This window comes from Rhinoderma darwinii, chromosome 3 (genome assembly GCF_050947455.1).
Source record: "Rhinoderma darwinii isolate aRhiDar2 chromosome 3, aRhiDar2.hap1, whole genome shotgun sequence".
In the NCBI taxonomy this organism is placed as follows: Eukaryota; Metazoa; Chordata; class Amphibia; order Anura; family Rhinodermatidae; genus Rhinoderma; species Rhinoderma darwinii.
Genome location: NC_134689.1, coordinates 57,546,301 through 57,560,075, shown reverse-complemented (window position 1 = coordinate 57,560,075; position 13,775 = coordinate 57,546,301). Strand labels below are relative to the sequence as shown.

General features: G+C 37.3%; 1 protein-coding gene across 1 annotated transcript in view; it reads right to left on the bottom strand.

Moving 5' to 3' along the window:
- LOC142748945 (A disintegrin and metalloproteinase with thrombospondin motifs 2-like) overlaps positions 1-13,775 on the bottom strand; it is a 911,491-nt gene that overhangs the window by 55,224 nt on the left and 842,492 nt on the right. The window contains exons 20-21 of the mRNA XM_075856370.1: positions 9,260-9,389; positions 8,159-8,248 (exon numbers count right to left, since the gene is read on the bottom strand). Coding sequence (XP_075712485.1) covers positions 8,159-8,248; positions 9,260-9,389 — 220 coding nt within the window. The remainder of the gene's footprint in view (positions 1-8,158; positions 8,249-9,259; positions 9,390-13,775) is intronic.

The following is a 13,775-nucleotide window of genomic DNA, read 5'->3' as shown; positions in this document are numbered from 1 at the left end:
GCAGGGGTCAGTGCCGGAAGCAGAAGGCTCCAACCAATGTATGGTGGCCGTGCTATAATCCCATATAACGATGTATAAGGCTCATATTACATGGATTTTTAGATTTTCAGAGAAACAGTCAGTTGTCAATAAAATAGTTATTATTGTACACTACAGTATTTTGGTAAAATTGGTTTTAACGTAGTCTAATCGTCCATCCATCACAAAAAGATAGATCAGAATTTTAATCCCTTTTGTATTCCTGTTATTATTGGAACAGTAGTCGAGGGCAAGTCTGGTAATAACATTATATTAGGTATCGGCTGTGAAAGAACTTCATTGCAAAGTAAAATTTAAAAAATGCAAATAATACTAAACTAAGGAAAATAATTAATACAAAGGAGGACAGTATTCTATTACAAATGGATCTGGAGAAGTTGGAGGCTTGGGCAGAAAAGTGGCAAATGAGGCTTAACACTGAAAAATGTAAGGTTATGCAATTGGGAAGGTAAAATACATGTCACCATGACATACTAAATGGGAAAACAATGGGTGACAATGGAAAGGGTCTTAGGAATTGTAGTTGACAGCAAGCTTATCTGTAGCAACAAGTGTCAGGCAGGTGCTGTCAAGGCAATAAGATCATGGGGTGTTTTAAAAGGGGCATAGATGCACATGATAAGAACATAATTCTACTACTTTATAAAACATTAGTAAGACCGCACATGACTATTGTGTACAGTTTTGGGCACCAGTGCACAAGAAAGACATAGCAGAGCTTGAGTGGGCTCAAAGGCGGCAACTAAAGTATTAAATGCAATGGGTGGACTACAGTACACAGAAAGATTATCCAAATTAGGGTTATTTAGTTTAGAAAAAAAGCAGCAGAGGGGGTCACCAAATAAGTAAATATAAATGTATAAAAGGTAAATACAGAGATCATACCCAGGACTGTAACTCTAACAAGGGGGCATCCACTAGGTCAAGAGGAAAGATGGTTTTAACATAAACATAGAAGGGGATCCTTTACTGTAAGAGCATTGAGACTGCCAGAGGAACTTGTTATAGTGATTTCACTGAAAGAGTTCAAAAGGGGCCTTTCTTGAGTGTAATAATATTACAAGTTAGGCTTACTCGATTACTGTAGATGGGTCATTAATCCACGGATTTATTCTGATTGCCGTATTGGAGCCAATAATTTTTCTCTATGATCAGGAAATTTGGATTTTGCCTCACAGGGGCAACATTGCAGAATAATAGGCTGAACTGGATGGATGGATGTCTTTTTGTTGTCCTTACAGACAATGTTACATCCTACATCATGATGCAGAATATGTCAGCATTATAAAATAAAATACAATAAGCAAAAGAGTTGCACCTTATTTGTAACTTGTTGGAAAAACAATACATTTAATTATAAATATAGAAATTAAAGGTATTTGGTAGCTTCTGCCCTTGGGACCCAGGTAAACAACTTGACAAGCCTTAGGCTGGGTTCACACAGAGTTTTTTTCCTCTGCCTGCATGTCGATTTTCGCAGCGTTTTTCTCCCGCGGCCATTGAGCGCTGCGGGCATTAAATGCAGCGAAATTCGCTTTCTCTGCCTCCCATTGATGTCAATGGGAGGTCAGAGGCGTAACTGCACGAAGATAGGGCATGTCCCCTCTTTCTCCCGCGAGCCGGTGTTGCCGCTCGCGGGAGAAAACCGCCTCCGCCTCCCATTGAAATCAATGGGAGGCATTTTTGGCCGGTTTTTGGCGAGTTTTGCGGCGTGGTTTCCGCGTCAACAAACTCATCAAAAAACTCTGTGTGAACCCAGCCTTAATCTGCTCTTTACCTTTATTTACATACTTTCAAGGAAAAAGTGATGTAAAAGTTCTGCTTTAGTTCCTAAGGATGAATGGAGGTACAAATGCAGGATGCATCCAACAGGGACAACTACGACAGCATGTATACAACCTCTATACAAGGGTTGACAATAAAATAATAATAAAATAAAAGTTTCTTAGAAATTTCCACAAATAATGAGTACATTAAAGTGTAAAAATGTGAAAACAGTTCTTAATATCTTCTATGCTGATATATGATCACTTGAAGTTACAAGCCCTATGCTGGAGACTGCGATACTTAGAGATTCTGATCTGTCCGATATGTTTGTTGACACACAAGGTCTCTCTAACACACTTGATAGGATTCAGAAAAGGATAAGTTGTCATCAGAATATCTCAATAGTGAAGCCAAAGGTTTTGAGAAATCAAAACTAGACATAAAAAAATTATAAAACAGTTTTCACCTTTTTTACACTAACACGCATTTTTTCTTTTCTGCTGGTATTTGAAATCATTTTCAAAAATGACTCTTTGCAAGTAGGTAAATTATTATGTGCATTCTGTTCATTATACAGTTGAGACCTGACAGACGTTAGATGGGGTGTCAGTCATTTGCAGCTCATAGAGAAGTATCCTCTGTTGGCTATGGAGGTCTGAAATCAAGTGACAACCCTAGAAAGTATAGTTTATCGAGGTTTAGCTGGCACCAGGTCCTCAGGTGGGTGCATACGTAGGGGCTCAACCCAGTAAGATATGAAGAATAATAAATATCTAATTTTGAAAATCACTCCCATTGGTGTGCATTGTACCTTCTTCAAACCATAGAAAATAATGTACACCATCTGATTTCAATGTCGCTCTGTAATATTTCAGAACTGCAGCAGATTAACATTTACACACTGGTTACCCTGGTGATAGCACCTGATGGCAGCGAGTGTCCTAGCAGTAGGACCCCCTACAGTGAAAAAGTTGCCACGAATCACCAATTTGAAAAAAATATTTTAACCAGACAACCCCTTCACAGTCAATAATTTTTGACCTCTTAGACTATTAAATGAAGGAAAAGGGATCTAGGCTTAAACAATGAAATGTTTCAACTTCTCTGTATTTCAAGTTTGCTTTGCTGACACCAAATTTGTGTCACTATTAAGGCATTATTATAACATTGAACTATTTGGATTAAATAAATACATGCTGTATAAACTGAGGTATTCTTGTTTCATAATCTTGCTACATTTTCTTACGATATATAAATATGCCCTTTAGTATGATATTCGCCATGTGTTTGTATAAGCATTACAACATAAAATATTAAACACCCAAACAGAAACAAGCAAGCATTAGTAATTAAATGGGAAATACTACCCAAACACGAGTGCGAACTATATAATATGCATTATTAGGAGTTGAACTACAGAATATACAAAGTTTATTAAAAAAAAAAGCGACTTGTAAGATCAGAGCTTGCATGAATTTTGGAAATCTATTCCAGACTATCCAGCTTTGGGGGGTGTTTCCCATTTAGAACAATTTAATGAAGCTTGGCAATAGCAAAGATCAGAAGAAACAGAGTTTAGAGTGAAGTATAATCAAGGTCATTCTTGCCAACTAACGAAACAATTTTGATGTTCGGAGTGCAGAAAAATGTCATTATTTTAATCACCCTAAAGTCTACAAACACAAAGCACACAAGGTAGCAGTTTTTTCTCAACAAAGTATAACAGTTGCTAAAAATATACTTAAAAAATACAAATATAATCAGGATTATAAAAAAGCATAGTACAATACTTTACCTTTCATCCTACACCTGCGGGTTATACAGATTATCTGCGTTGGATGCTCTGTTAGGGTCCTTGTCATTGTTTACCAAATAGAAGTCTCTTTTTTTTTTTTTAAATATTGGCTTTATACTGGAAAAAAAGTTTTTGGGGGTTTTTCTTTTTTAAAAAAAGCATTATTTTATCATGTAAAATAAACCCCTAAAATATAAATTATATTTTTTCCAACCATTGTCCAATGGTTATTTTGATATACAAAATGATCTAGTTACTTTATATTTTTATGATGTGACAGAAAATACTTTTGGGAGATTTTTTTTTCAAGAGCGCTGTTTGCAGTGAATGGTAAAGTACATTTCTGTACTGTAGAACTATCGTAAAAAGACGTCTTGACGGTCATTAAAGGCTCCATTCACACTGATGTTGTGCTCCATTTGGAAAATACTTTCAAATCCATTTACTTCCCCACTGACTAATATTAGGCAGGCCAGGTTTAAATTTTTCTTTAGACTGGATAGAATAGAGCAGCATACAACACTTGATTGTTTGCAAAATATTACACAAGTAACTACATAATATGGTAGCCTGGGCAAGTACAAGACGGATAACATTTAATATTGATAAATGGAAATTCGCTTAGACCATAGTCATACTATGCCTGCATGTACAATACATTGAATACAACTGGGGATAAAAGAACCAGAGAATTACTTGGGTATATTGGCTACTAGTAAACAAAGATGCAGCACTCAATATCAAGCAGCAGCTGCAAAAACAAATTTTAGGGTGAATAAAGAGAGTGATAAATACCCCCTCATTGGCATGCTTGTAAGCTTTTATCATGAGCATGGGATTAAGTTTTGGCCTTCACATAAAAAACAAAGAATATACAGTAGTAGAAATATAGAGGGTATAAAGACAGGCAACTAAATCAGTAAATGGGATGGAAGGACTCTATTACAGTGAAAACTGTAAATATTGGGCCTGTTCAGCTTAAAAAAACAAAACAAAAACATCTTAGAGGTACCAAGTAATAAAAAATATACTGTACATATTCAATACAAAGAACTGGCACATGATTTATTCTTTTCAAGAACTGTACAAGTGACAAGGGGAAATCTGTGTGGAGGAAAGGCAATTAAAACATCAATATAGGAAAGAGTACTTTACAGTTAGGGCATTTCATAGCTTGACTTTTCTATCACAAGGGGTAGTATAGGTAGATACACTGACATTTAAAAAAGAGCTATATGATTTGCTAATGATAAGTAGTACTGAGGGTTATAATTAATATAGCTATGAATCATACTTAATTGATCCAGGGAAAATATACAACTGCATTATGGGGTTCAGAAAGGAATTTTTCCCACTTGAGACAAAATTGGCTGCAGTTGGCCAGAGGATTTTATTTAGTCTTCCTCTTGATGAAACAGCTAGGCCTGAGATCAGTTGAACTTCATGGACGAGTGTCTTTTTTCAACCTTTGTAATGGAGCAATGGAAAATTGGAGGTATGGTGCGGGTCCGCAGGCTGAGCACCCTCCATATTCAGCTGGTGTGAGCAGTATGTTACAGGTGACACCACTCTGCAACGGCCAAGATCAGACATAACTCCGATCCCAGCAGTTTAAGAACTTATATGTTGTGGTCAATAGGCGACCACTGCATTTAGGTCGTTAGAAAGAGGGGGCAGCCCTCTCTGCCAGCTCATCACCCCCCCCCCTGCTACGCGATCATGGTAGCCTAGGGAACTAATGAAGGCCCCCAGGTCTACCATGTTTCTCTTCCTATTAAACCATCCATGGGGTAGGACTTTATTAGGAGCCAATAAAAATAGTACAAGCGATCAAAGGAGACCAGACTGAAAAAAAAAAGTTAATCGTTAAATAAAGTTTTTTTTATGCCCGTGTCCGTAAAAGCCCGAACTATTCTAATATAATGTTATTTAGCCTACACGGTAAATGTCGTTAAAAAAAGAAAGGTCAGAATTGCTGTTTTTTGGTCACCTTGACTACTAAATAACATGGAATAAAAAGTGATCAAAGATTCTTATGATCAAAGATTCCAAAATGTTACCAATAAAAACTACAGCTCGCTCTGAAAAAAAAGCCCTGACACCGCTGCATCGAAGGAAAAATTAAAAAGTTGTTGCTCTCAGAATGTGAGAACAAAAAAATAAATTTTTTTTAGAAATAATTTTTTGTTTGTAAAATTTGTAAAACATGAAAAAAAAAACAATATAAATTTGATATCGTCGTTATTACATTGATTCGCAGAATAAAGTTAACATGTCGTTTTTACTGCATGGTAAATATAAAACAAAATCGAAAAAGGCTATGGAGGAATCACTGTTTATATTCCTCCATTCCACCACAGAAATATATATTTTTTTATTTCTACAATACATCCTATTACACATTAAATAGCACAACTATTCCAGCAAAAGTCAAGCCCTCATACAGCTATGACGATGGAGAAATAGAAAAGTTATGGCTCCTATGCGGGGGGAGGAAATAAAAATATAAAAAATGGCTGTGGCACCAAGGGGTTAAAAAAATAAAACACTTTCTGGGCTGTTCTAGAAACTAAAAGCAAACTGCAACATACATTTAGGTTAGAGAGATGATCCATTTGAGATCAATGGGGACTTTAAACTTAAAAATTGAAAGAAGATTTAATAATTGTGTTGCTCAACAGGAAAGAAGAATAAGATCCTCAACAAGCCTTGTGGTATAACTGATAGCATGATTTTACGGTATATATGTGTGTTTGTATGTATCGGTATAGCCGTTTTGGTCAGTGCCTTTGATATCGGAGCATTAAAAATGTTCAAAATGGTTATAAACCTCTTTTGGAAGATGCATAATTATGACTTTATCTTAACAGTTACGCTATGAAGTAATTTAGTGCAACTTTAAATAATTGTAGTAAAAGGTTTATATTGCCCCAGGTTTTTACAGCCACCCAGGCTCAACTAAAAGAATTTTCATATACACTGCTCAAACAAATTAATAGAACACTTAAGCATCACAGTTTAACCGCAAGCCATAAAAGCTTTAGCGATATCAATCTGTCCAGTTTGGTAGCAAAAGCGATTGTGAATCAATTTAATCTATTTTGGCACAAATAAATTAACAACAGGTGCACCGAAGAGGCATCAGCAAGACAACGCCCAAAAGGGGAATGGTTTTGCAGGTGGTGGCCACAAACGATTCCTCCATTCTTCTTCTTCCTGTCTCCTCTACTTTTGCATTTTTCTAGTGTCCTTGTCACTACCGGTAGCATGAGGCGGTACCTGCAGCCCATTCAATTTGCACAGGTAGTCAAGCTCCTCCAGGATGGTACATCTTTACGTGCCATCAAAAGAAGGTTTGCTGTTTCTGCCAGCACAGTCTCAATAGCATAGAGCAGATAGAATCACACGGGCGATTTCATGAGGAGAGTCAGACAGGGCCATAGAAGGGCACCAACCCATAGCAGGACAGGTATCTGCTCCTTTATGCAAGAAGAAACAGAAGCAGCACTGCCAGAGCCCTACAAAATGACCTCCAGTGGGCAACTGGTGCGCATGTTTCTGAGCAAACTGTCAAAAACAGACTCCACGAGGTTGGCATGAGGGCTCGACGTCCAGCATGACCAGTTTGGCAGTGGATCAGTGATGGTCAGGGGAGGCATATCCTCCATAAACCCCCATGTGATTTGCCATTTGGTACCCTGACTTTTGCTAGTGCAGTTGGCCCTGGGTTCCTCCTGGTGCAGGACAATGCCTGGCCTCATGTAGCTTAAGTGTGTAGGCAGTTCATGGATGACTAAGGCATTGATGTCATTCACTGGCCCTCACATTCCCCACACCTGATTCCAATGAAGAAACCTCTGGGACATTATAAATCAGTGCATCTGACACAGCAAATTAGCACCAAAGACTGTCCAGGAATTTACTGATTCCCTGATCCAGTGGTCTCATCAGCAGCATGCCCAGACGTTGTCGGGAGTGCATACCAGCATGTGGGGGACATACACATTACTGAGTCACATTATGAGTTGCGGTAATGAAATTCACTCAAATTGGATCAAATTTTTTACTTTGATTTTCGGGGTGATTTGGAATTCAGCCCTCAGAAGGTTGATTATTTTGGTTTCCATTGACCGTTGATACGTAATTTTGTTCTTAATAAATTACACAATTTATATCGGTAAGGATTTTTAACTTGAATCTTTCATTCATCAAGATCCAATGTGCGATTTAAGCGTTCCCCTAATTTTTTTTTAAGCTGTGAAGTTACATTAAAAAAGTCTATGAAAATTTATTTGCCATTGTTACCACCATGTGATTCGCTGCTACATTGTGCTCTTTGCTGCCTAACAACACTATAAAAAGTATTAAGATAATCTTTTTTTGTCAGTGCTACAATTTAAAGAAAGAGTGTAAACAGGAGACAGAAAGTGCAGGAATAAAATCAAAGATATGTAATTGTTCCACAAAGTATAGGAAAAAGAGCAGGAGTCCAGAGCAGCGACTGCATTGAATGCATGCATTTTATGCCACAGGCAGAATTATAAATAGGTCTTTTACTTGAAGATATTTTTTGGCTTGGATAATCTTTGTCAGGTCTAGAAAGCCACTGGACAATGTAATTCTTCTTTAATGGATCAGTCTTGTTTCCTAAAACAAAGAGCAATTCTTTTGTTAAACACTTTTGTCATATATGTTTTCGATTCTGTTTACTTGAAAAAGAAAAGAGAAATACAACAGAGATAAATTGTGAATAACAGGGTTTAGGGTACAGAAATGTAATAATTTAGTTAACGGGGTTGTCTAATCGGCCGCGGGTCCTGGTCCCGGAAACCCCCAGCAAATCCGCATTTTCCAGGGGGAAGCCTTCTCTGCCCAGGGGCCGCTGAAGGGGAAAAGTAGTATTACCTGGCAGCCATTCAGATGAATGCCGTCCATGTATTACTCAAGTCCGCCAAACCGGGAGCCACTTTTATAGAGTTGCTCTCCTTTCTGTTAATATATCCCAAGTAGAGGACTCTCCCTCTATGATACTCATATGCCTAATAGGCGAATTATTTAATATGTCATGACTGCAATAACTAACTAAATTATTTGGCAGGGTAAATGTATTATTGTTACATTTTAAATGGCAGGTATACTGTAAGTTTGCCCAGGTAACAGAAGGAAACGCACACTCAATGTAAACTGTCTCCTTTTCCTCATCATATAGTGGAAAAGTAGGGATCCAGTGAAAGTTAAAGGGATCTGCAGGAAATTATTCTACATTGCTACAAAGTATTTACAGAAACAAAAGCACAGCTGTAATAGGGCCTTAAATCAGACACACTGCTTTTTTTTTTAATATGTGGACGGCACATACAAATATGGCAATGTGTCAATCTATTGATTAACCTTCAACATGGATCTTGAATATATATATGTGAACATGCACAGTCTTAGTCTGTGCATGGTGTTATTAGATACTAAACAATTATCAACTACATGATTATATATATATAAATATAAAATATGAAAGCGAGTATAGCTCAAAACACTCATTTCGATTTTTGATGTATCATATGAGATGACAGTAAAGAACATTCAGTATGAAAAAAATACATTTATGTTTTATATTTCTACTTCCTATTATTATCAACACATTGTGGGAAATAAACTTACCTGAACATGAAGGCAGTCTGCAAATCTGTATGGTTTCTGGCTTGTCAGTATTACAGTTATCTATCTTACTGTCACTTGAACCACAGAGAACTTGTCTTTCTTGGGTTCCATTGCCACAAGTTACAGAACACTACAAGAGAAAAGGTAGAACCACAATTGATATTCTGTATAACCTCAGCATTCTGCAAATAATGTAAAAATGTTTCTAGACTGACAAGAGAAAACAGTTTCAGGTACTTCCTTTAGTAAGTAATGGGTGGAGAACGCATATACTAATCCTTCTCAATCAATTAGAATATCATCAAAAAGGTAATTTATTTTAGTAACTCAATTCAAAAAGTGAAACTCATATATTATATAGATTCATTACACACTGAGTGATCTATTTCCAGCATTTTTTTCTTTTAATGATTATGGCTAAGTGTCTCGGAAAATTTTAATATTAAATAAGTCCAATTTAAAAAATGATTTTTAATACCGAAATGTTGTCCTACTGAAAAGTATGTCCAGTATCTGCCCTCAATACTTGTTCAGGGCTCCTTTTGCATGAATTACTGTATCAATGCAGCGTGGCATGAAGGCGATCAGCCTGTGGCACTGCTGAGGTGTTACGGAAGCCCAGGTTGCTTTGATAGTGGCCTTCAGCTCGTCTGCATTGTTGGGTCTGGTGTCGCATCTTCCTCTTACAATACCCCATAGATTCTCTATGGGGTTAGGTCAGGCGAGTTTGCTGGCCAATCAAGCACAGTGATACTGTGGTTATTAAACCAGGTATTGGTACTTTTGGCAGTGTGGGCAGGAAAAGTACTGCTGGAAAATGAAATCAGCATCTCCATGAAGCTTGTCAGCATGGGGAAGCATGAAGTGCTCTAAAATTTCCTGGTAGACGGCTGCATTGACTCTGGACTTGATATAACACAGTGGACCAACACGGTTGCTCAGTGCTCCAAAGTCCTGTTTTCAGATGAAAGTGAATTTTGCATTTCATTTGGAAATCAAGGTCCCAGAGTCTGGAGGAAGAATGGAGCGGCATCAATCCAAGTTGCTTGCGGTCCAGTTTGAAGTTTCCACAGTCAGTGATGGTTTGGGGAGCCATGTCATCTACTGGTGTTAGTCCACTGAGTTATATCAAGTCCAGAGTCAACGCAGCGTCTAGCAGGAAATTTTAGAGCACTTCAAGCTTGAGATAGGTTCAGGTGTGAACCGAAACGTTGCTCATTCTTTCCACCTTGTGGTGAATAAAACATCTCCCCAACTTTGAAGTCCTGGAGCTGTTACTTGTCTTCTGTTCCTGCTGTTATATATATATATATATATATATATATATATACACACACATATGGATATAGTCAAGTTTATCTGGACTCTGATAACTTGCTGCTGCATGATATCAGAAAAGTCATTGAAAAAAATCCAGTTAAACCTTCTTGTCACTGTGTATATAATGCATTAAAAGCCAAGATAAAGATGGCTACATCCAGGGCCTCCATCAGGAATTTCTGGGTCCATACAGCCAAGGATTCTGGGCCCCCCTCGATTAGTTGGCAACAGAAAGTGGTGTGCTCACTTTTTGTATGTTATGTGCATTAACGGAGTTTCATACTGATGTCAATTACGGTGAACGAAACCGTGGGTCAGGCACATGACCAGTTAATGCACTGGATTTTGTTCACTTCAACCAAAACATATCCCAGTGTATGGCATACAGTGGGATACAACGCCCGGGGAATGGCCCTGGGGAAACTCCTGGAGTCAGTGTCCATAAAAGTCTATTTATGGACAGTAATGTCAGGAGGTTCCCCAAGGCAGAGCGATTGTGATGCTCTGCCTGGGGACTCCGGCATTGGGAAGCTCCTGAGATTACTGTCAGGAGCGGTATATGTTTTTTTGGGGGGATCTCTCAGGATGGAATAGCATAGTCTGCTATGCTATTCCAACCTTCAAAAAAAAAAAAGGTAAACCCCATTCACATGAGTTATATTGTAATTTGTAGTAAATTTTTAGTGCGCAAACTGCACCGAAAATAGGAGAGTTTTAGCCATGTGCCAATTTAAAAGAAAATTGTTCTTCTATTACTCTTCCAACCTACATGTATTTGGTCTTGTTTTGGAATGTTTTCCTGTTCCATCTATCTGTCTGTCCAACCATCCAATCTATCCATTCATCTATCTAATCCCTCCATCCATCTATAAAGTCCACCATCCAGCAGCACCAGTATAATTTATGAGTGGGTGCACGCCTCGGGAACCCGATCACGGTTCCCAAATCTTCCAATATATGTCCAAAAATAGGCAGCACTCCAATTCAAAGTGAAAAAATGGGTTTTTATTTGCCCTCGTGCAACGTTTCGGCTCTATTGAAGGAGCCTTTTTCAAGCATGCTATTAGTGTACAAAACAGTGGTATATATGGGGACTGCACAAAAAGTCCCATTAGTACATGATTAATACAAGAGAGCAAAAACAACAACAGTGTCATGAAATGACAATGTATATATAAATACTTATAGTATCTACAGAGATCAATCTGTTATATATCAAGTTAAATTTATGTAAATACATATACAAGGGGCAAAATATGCTAATTAATACCACTAACAAAAAACACATACATCTGTGTACATTTAAATAAAAAAATTACTATGTGGTACTATGGATCCATGTTCCAGTGTGTGTAGAGATAGCTTCCGGCGTCCCGGAAATTCAATTGTGCCTGTCTGCATTTACCAGTGCTTAATTTCCCTTCATTATAAGAATGGGTATGTTTTACCATCTACTCCGCATGTACGTGCATGCATATTGGCCATCTGAAGTCACCGGTGAACACCATAAACTAATAAAGGTGAACACCATAAACGAATAAAGGATGCACTGCGCATATCAGCGCATGCGCGTTTATATGATTTACCGTTCATTTTAATAAAGTTGATATAAGGATATAATTATTTTAAGAAAAGGGAAAAATATCCAATAATATGAAATAATGCTAGAAAAAAACCGCACCTATGTGAATGAATGAATTTATTTATTTTTTTATTTATTCTTTCCTCCTTCTTTTAAACCTTATCAGTTTACATGGATATTGGTACAATACATCATCATATATTTCAAATTACTGATGAGTATACTAACTCCAGTTCTAAATAGAGAACATATAGTAATATATAGAATATGAATTTTTATAAAGAATACATTTTAATGTATTTAATGCTCATGTCCAAAGTATATATGGAAGGAGCTTGAACTTGGTTCGTTGTGACATGATCTAGGAAAAAAATGTATATATTATAATTTCGAATTAATTAAATTATACACGAATTTGAATATACAGGCGACATATGTCCAACACATCCCAACATATGGGCAAGCCCATCCTAAACAATGCCATGAGTAGTAAAATCAACATTTATTCCATGTGGATTTAATGTGTGTAATCTCTCTATCCACTGCAACGCTCTGCATTTTAATAATTTGATTCGATTGCCTCCTCTATGAGGAACTGGAATGTGATCAATCAAATAAACGAGAATTTGTTTCTCTGTATGTCCTGCCTCAGTATAATGCTTGGACACTGGAAGGTCCAAACGTTTTTTTATGGATAGTATACCATTGTTGATTTAGTCGTATTTTGAATTCCAATGAGGTCCCTACAACGTAGAGGCGATGATAGGGGCATTCTAAAATATAAATGACATGATCAACAATGCAATTCAAATAGAACCGTATCTCATATGTCTGTTTGGTGTGAGGATGGGTGAATATTGATCCTTTCTGAATCAGAGGGCAATTTATGCAGTTTAGACAAGGATAACAACCCACATTTTGCTTTTTAAATTATGTCTGTCTATCTGTTCTGCCTGTACCTATATCGGACCTCACCAATCTATCCTGTAGATTTGGCAATCTCCGATATGGGAACAGGGGTGCATTTTTAATCTCAGGAATATGTGGTAAGCATTTCATTAAAATATGGCAATGGTCGAGTATAATTTTATTAATGGAATGAATATTTCCCGCATACGTGGTGATAAAGGGTATGCAAGCTGGTTTCTAAGTCCTATTTTTAGAAATCAATAATGTATCCCTATTTATACTCTCAACAGTTTTTCTTTGGCGTCTATGGGAGGATAACGGATAACCTCTTTGAATAAATTTATCCTCCATACTCTGGAGTGTCTTACCAATTTTATTATCTACACTTGTTATTCTTTTGGCTCATATGTACAGACTGATGGGGAGGCTTTTAACCATTGAGCGCGGGTGGTTGCTATTAAATGTCAATAAGTTGTTTCTGTCCGTGGGTTTCACATATAATTCCGTGGTAAAAATACCATCGCTAAATTTAATCAGCACATCAAGCAACTGTATCGAGTTATCTGTGCTCATTAAGGTAAACTGGACTGTAGGATCAATTGTATTTAAGAATGTATGAAATAATTGGAGTTCACTATCACTACCAGTCCAGATAAGAAAGACGTCATCTATGCATCTCTACCACCTCAGCCCCTTGTTGAAGTG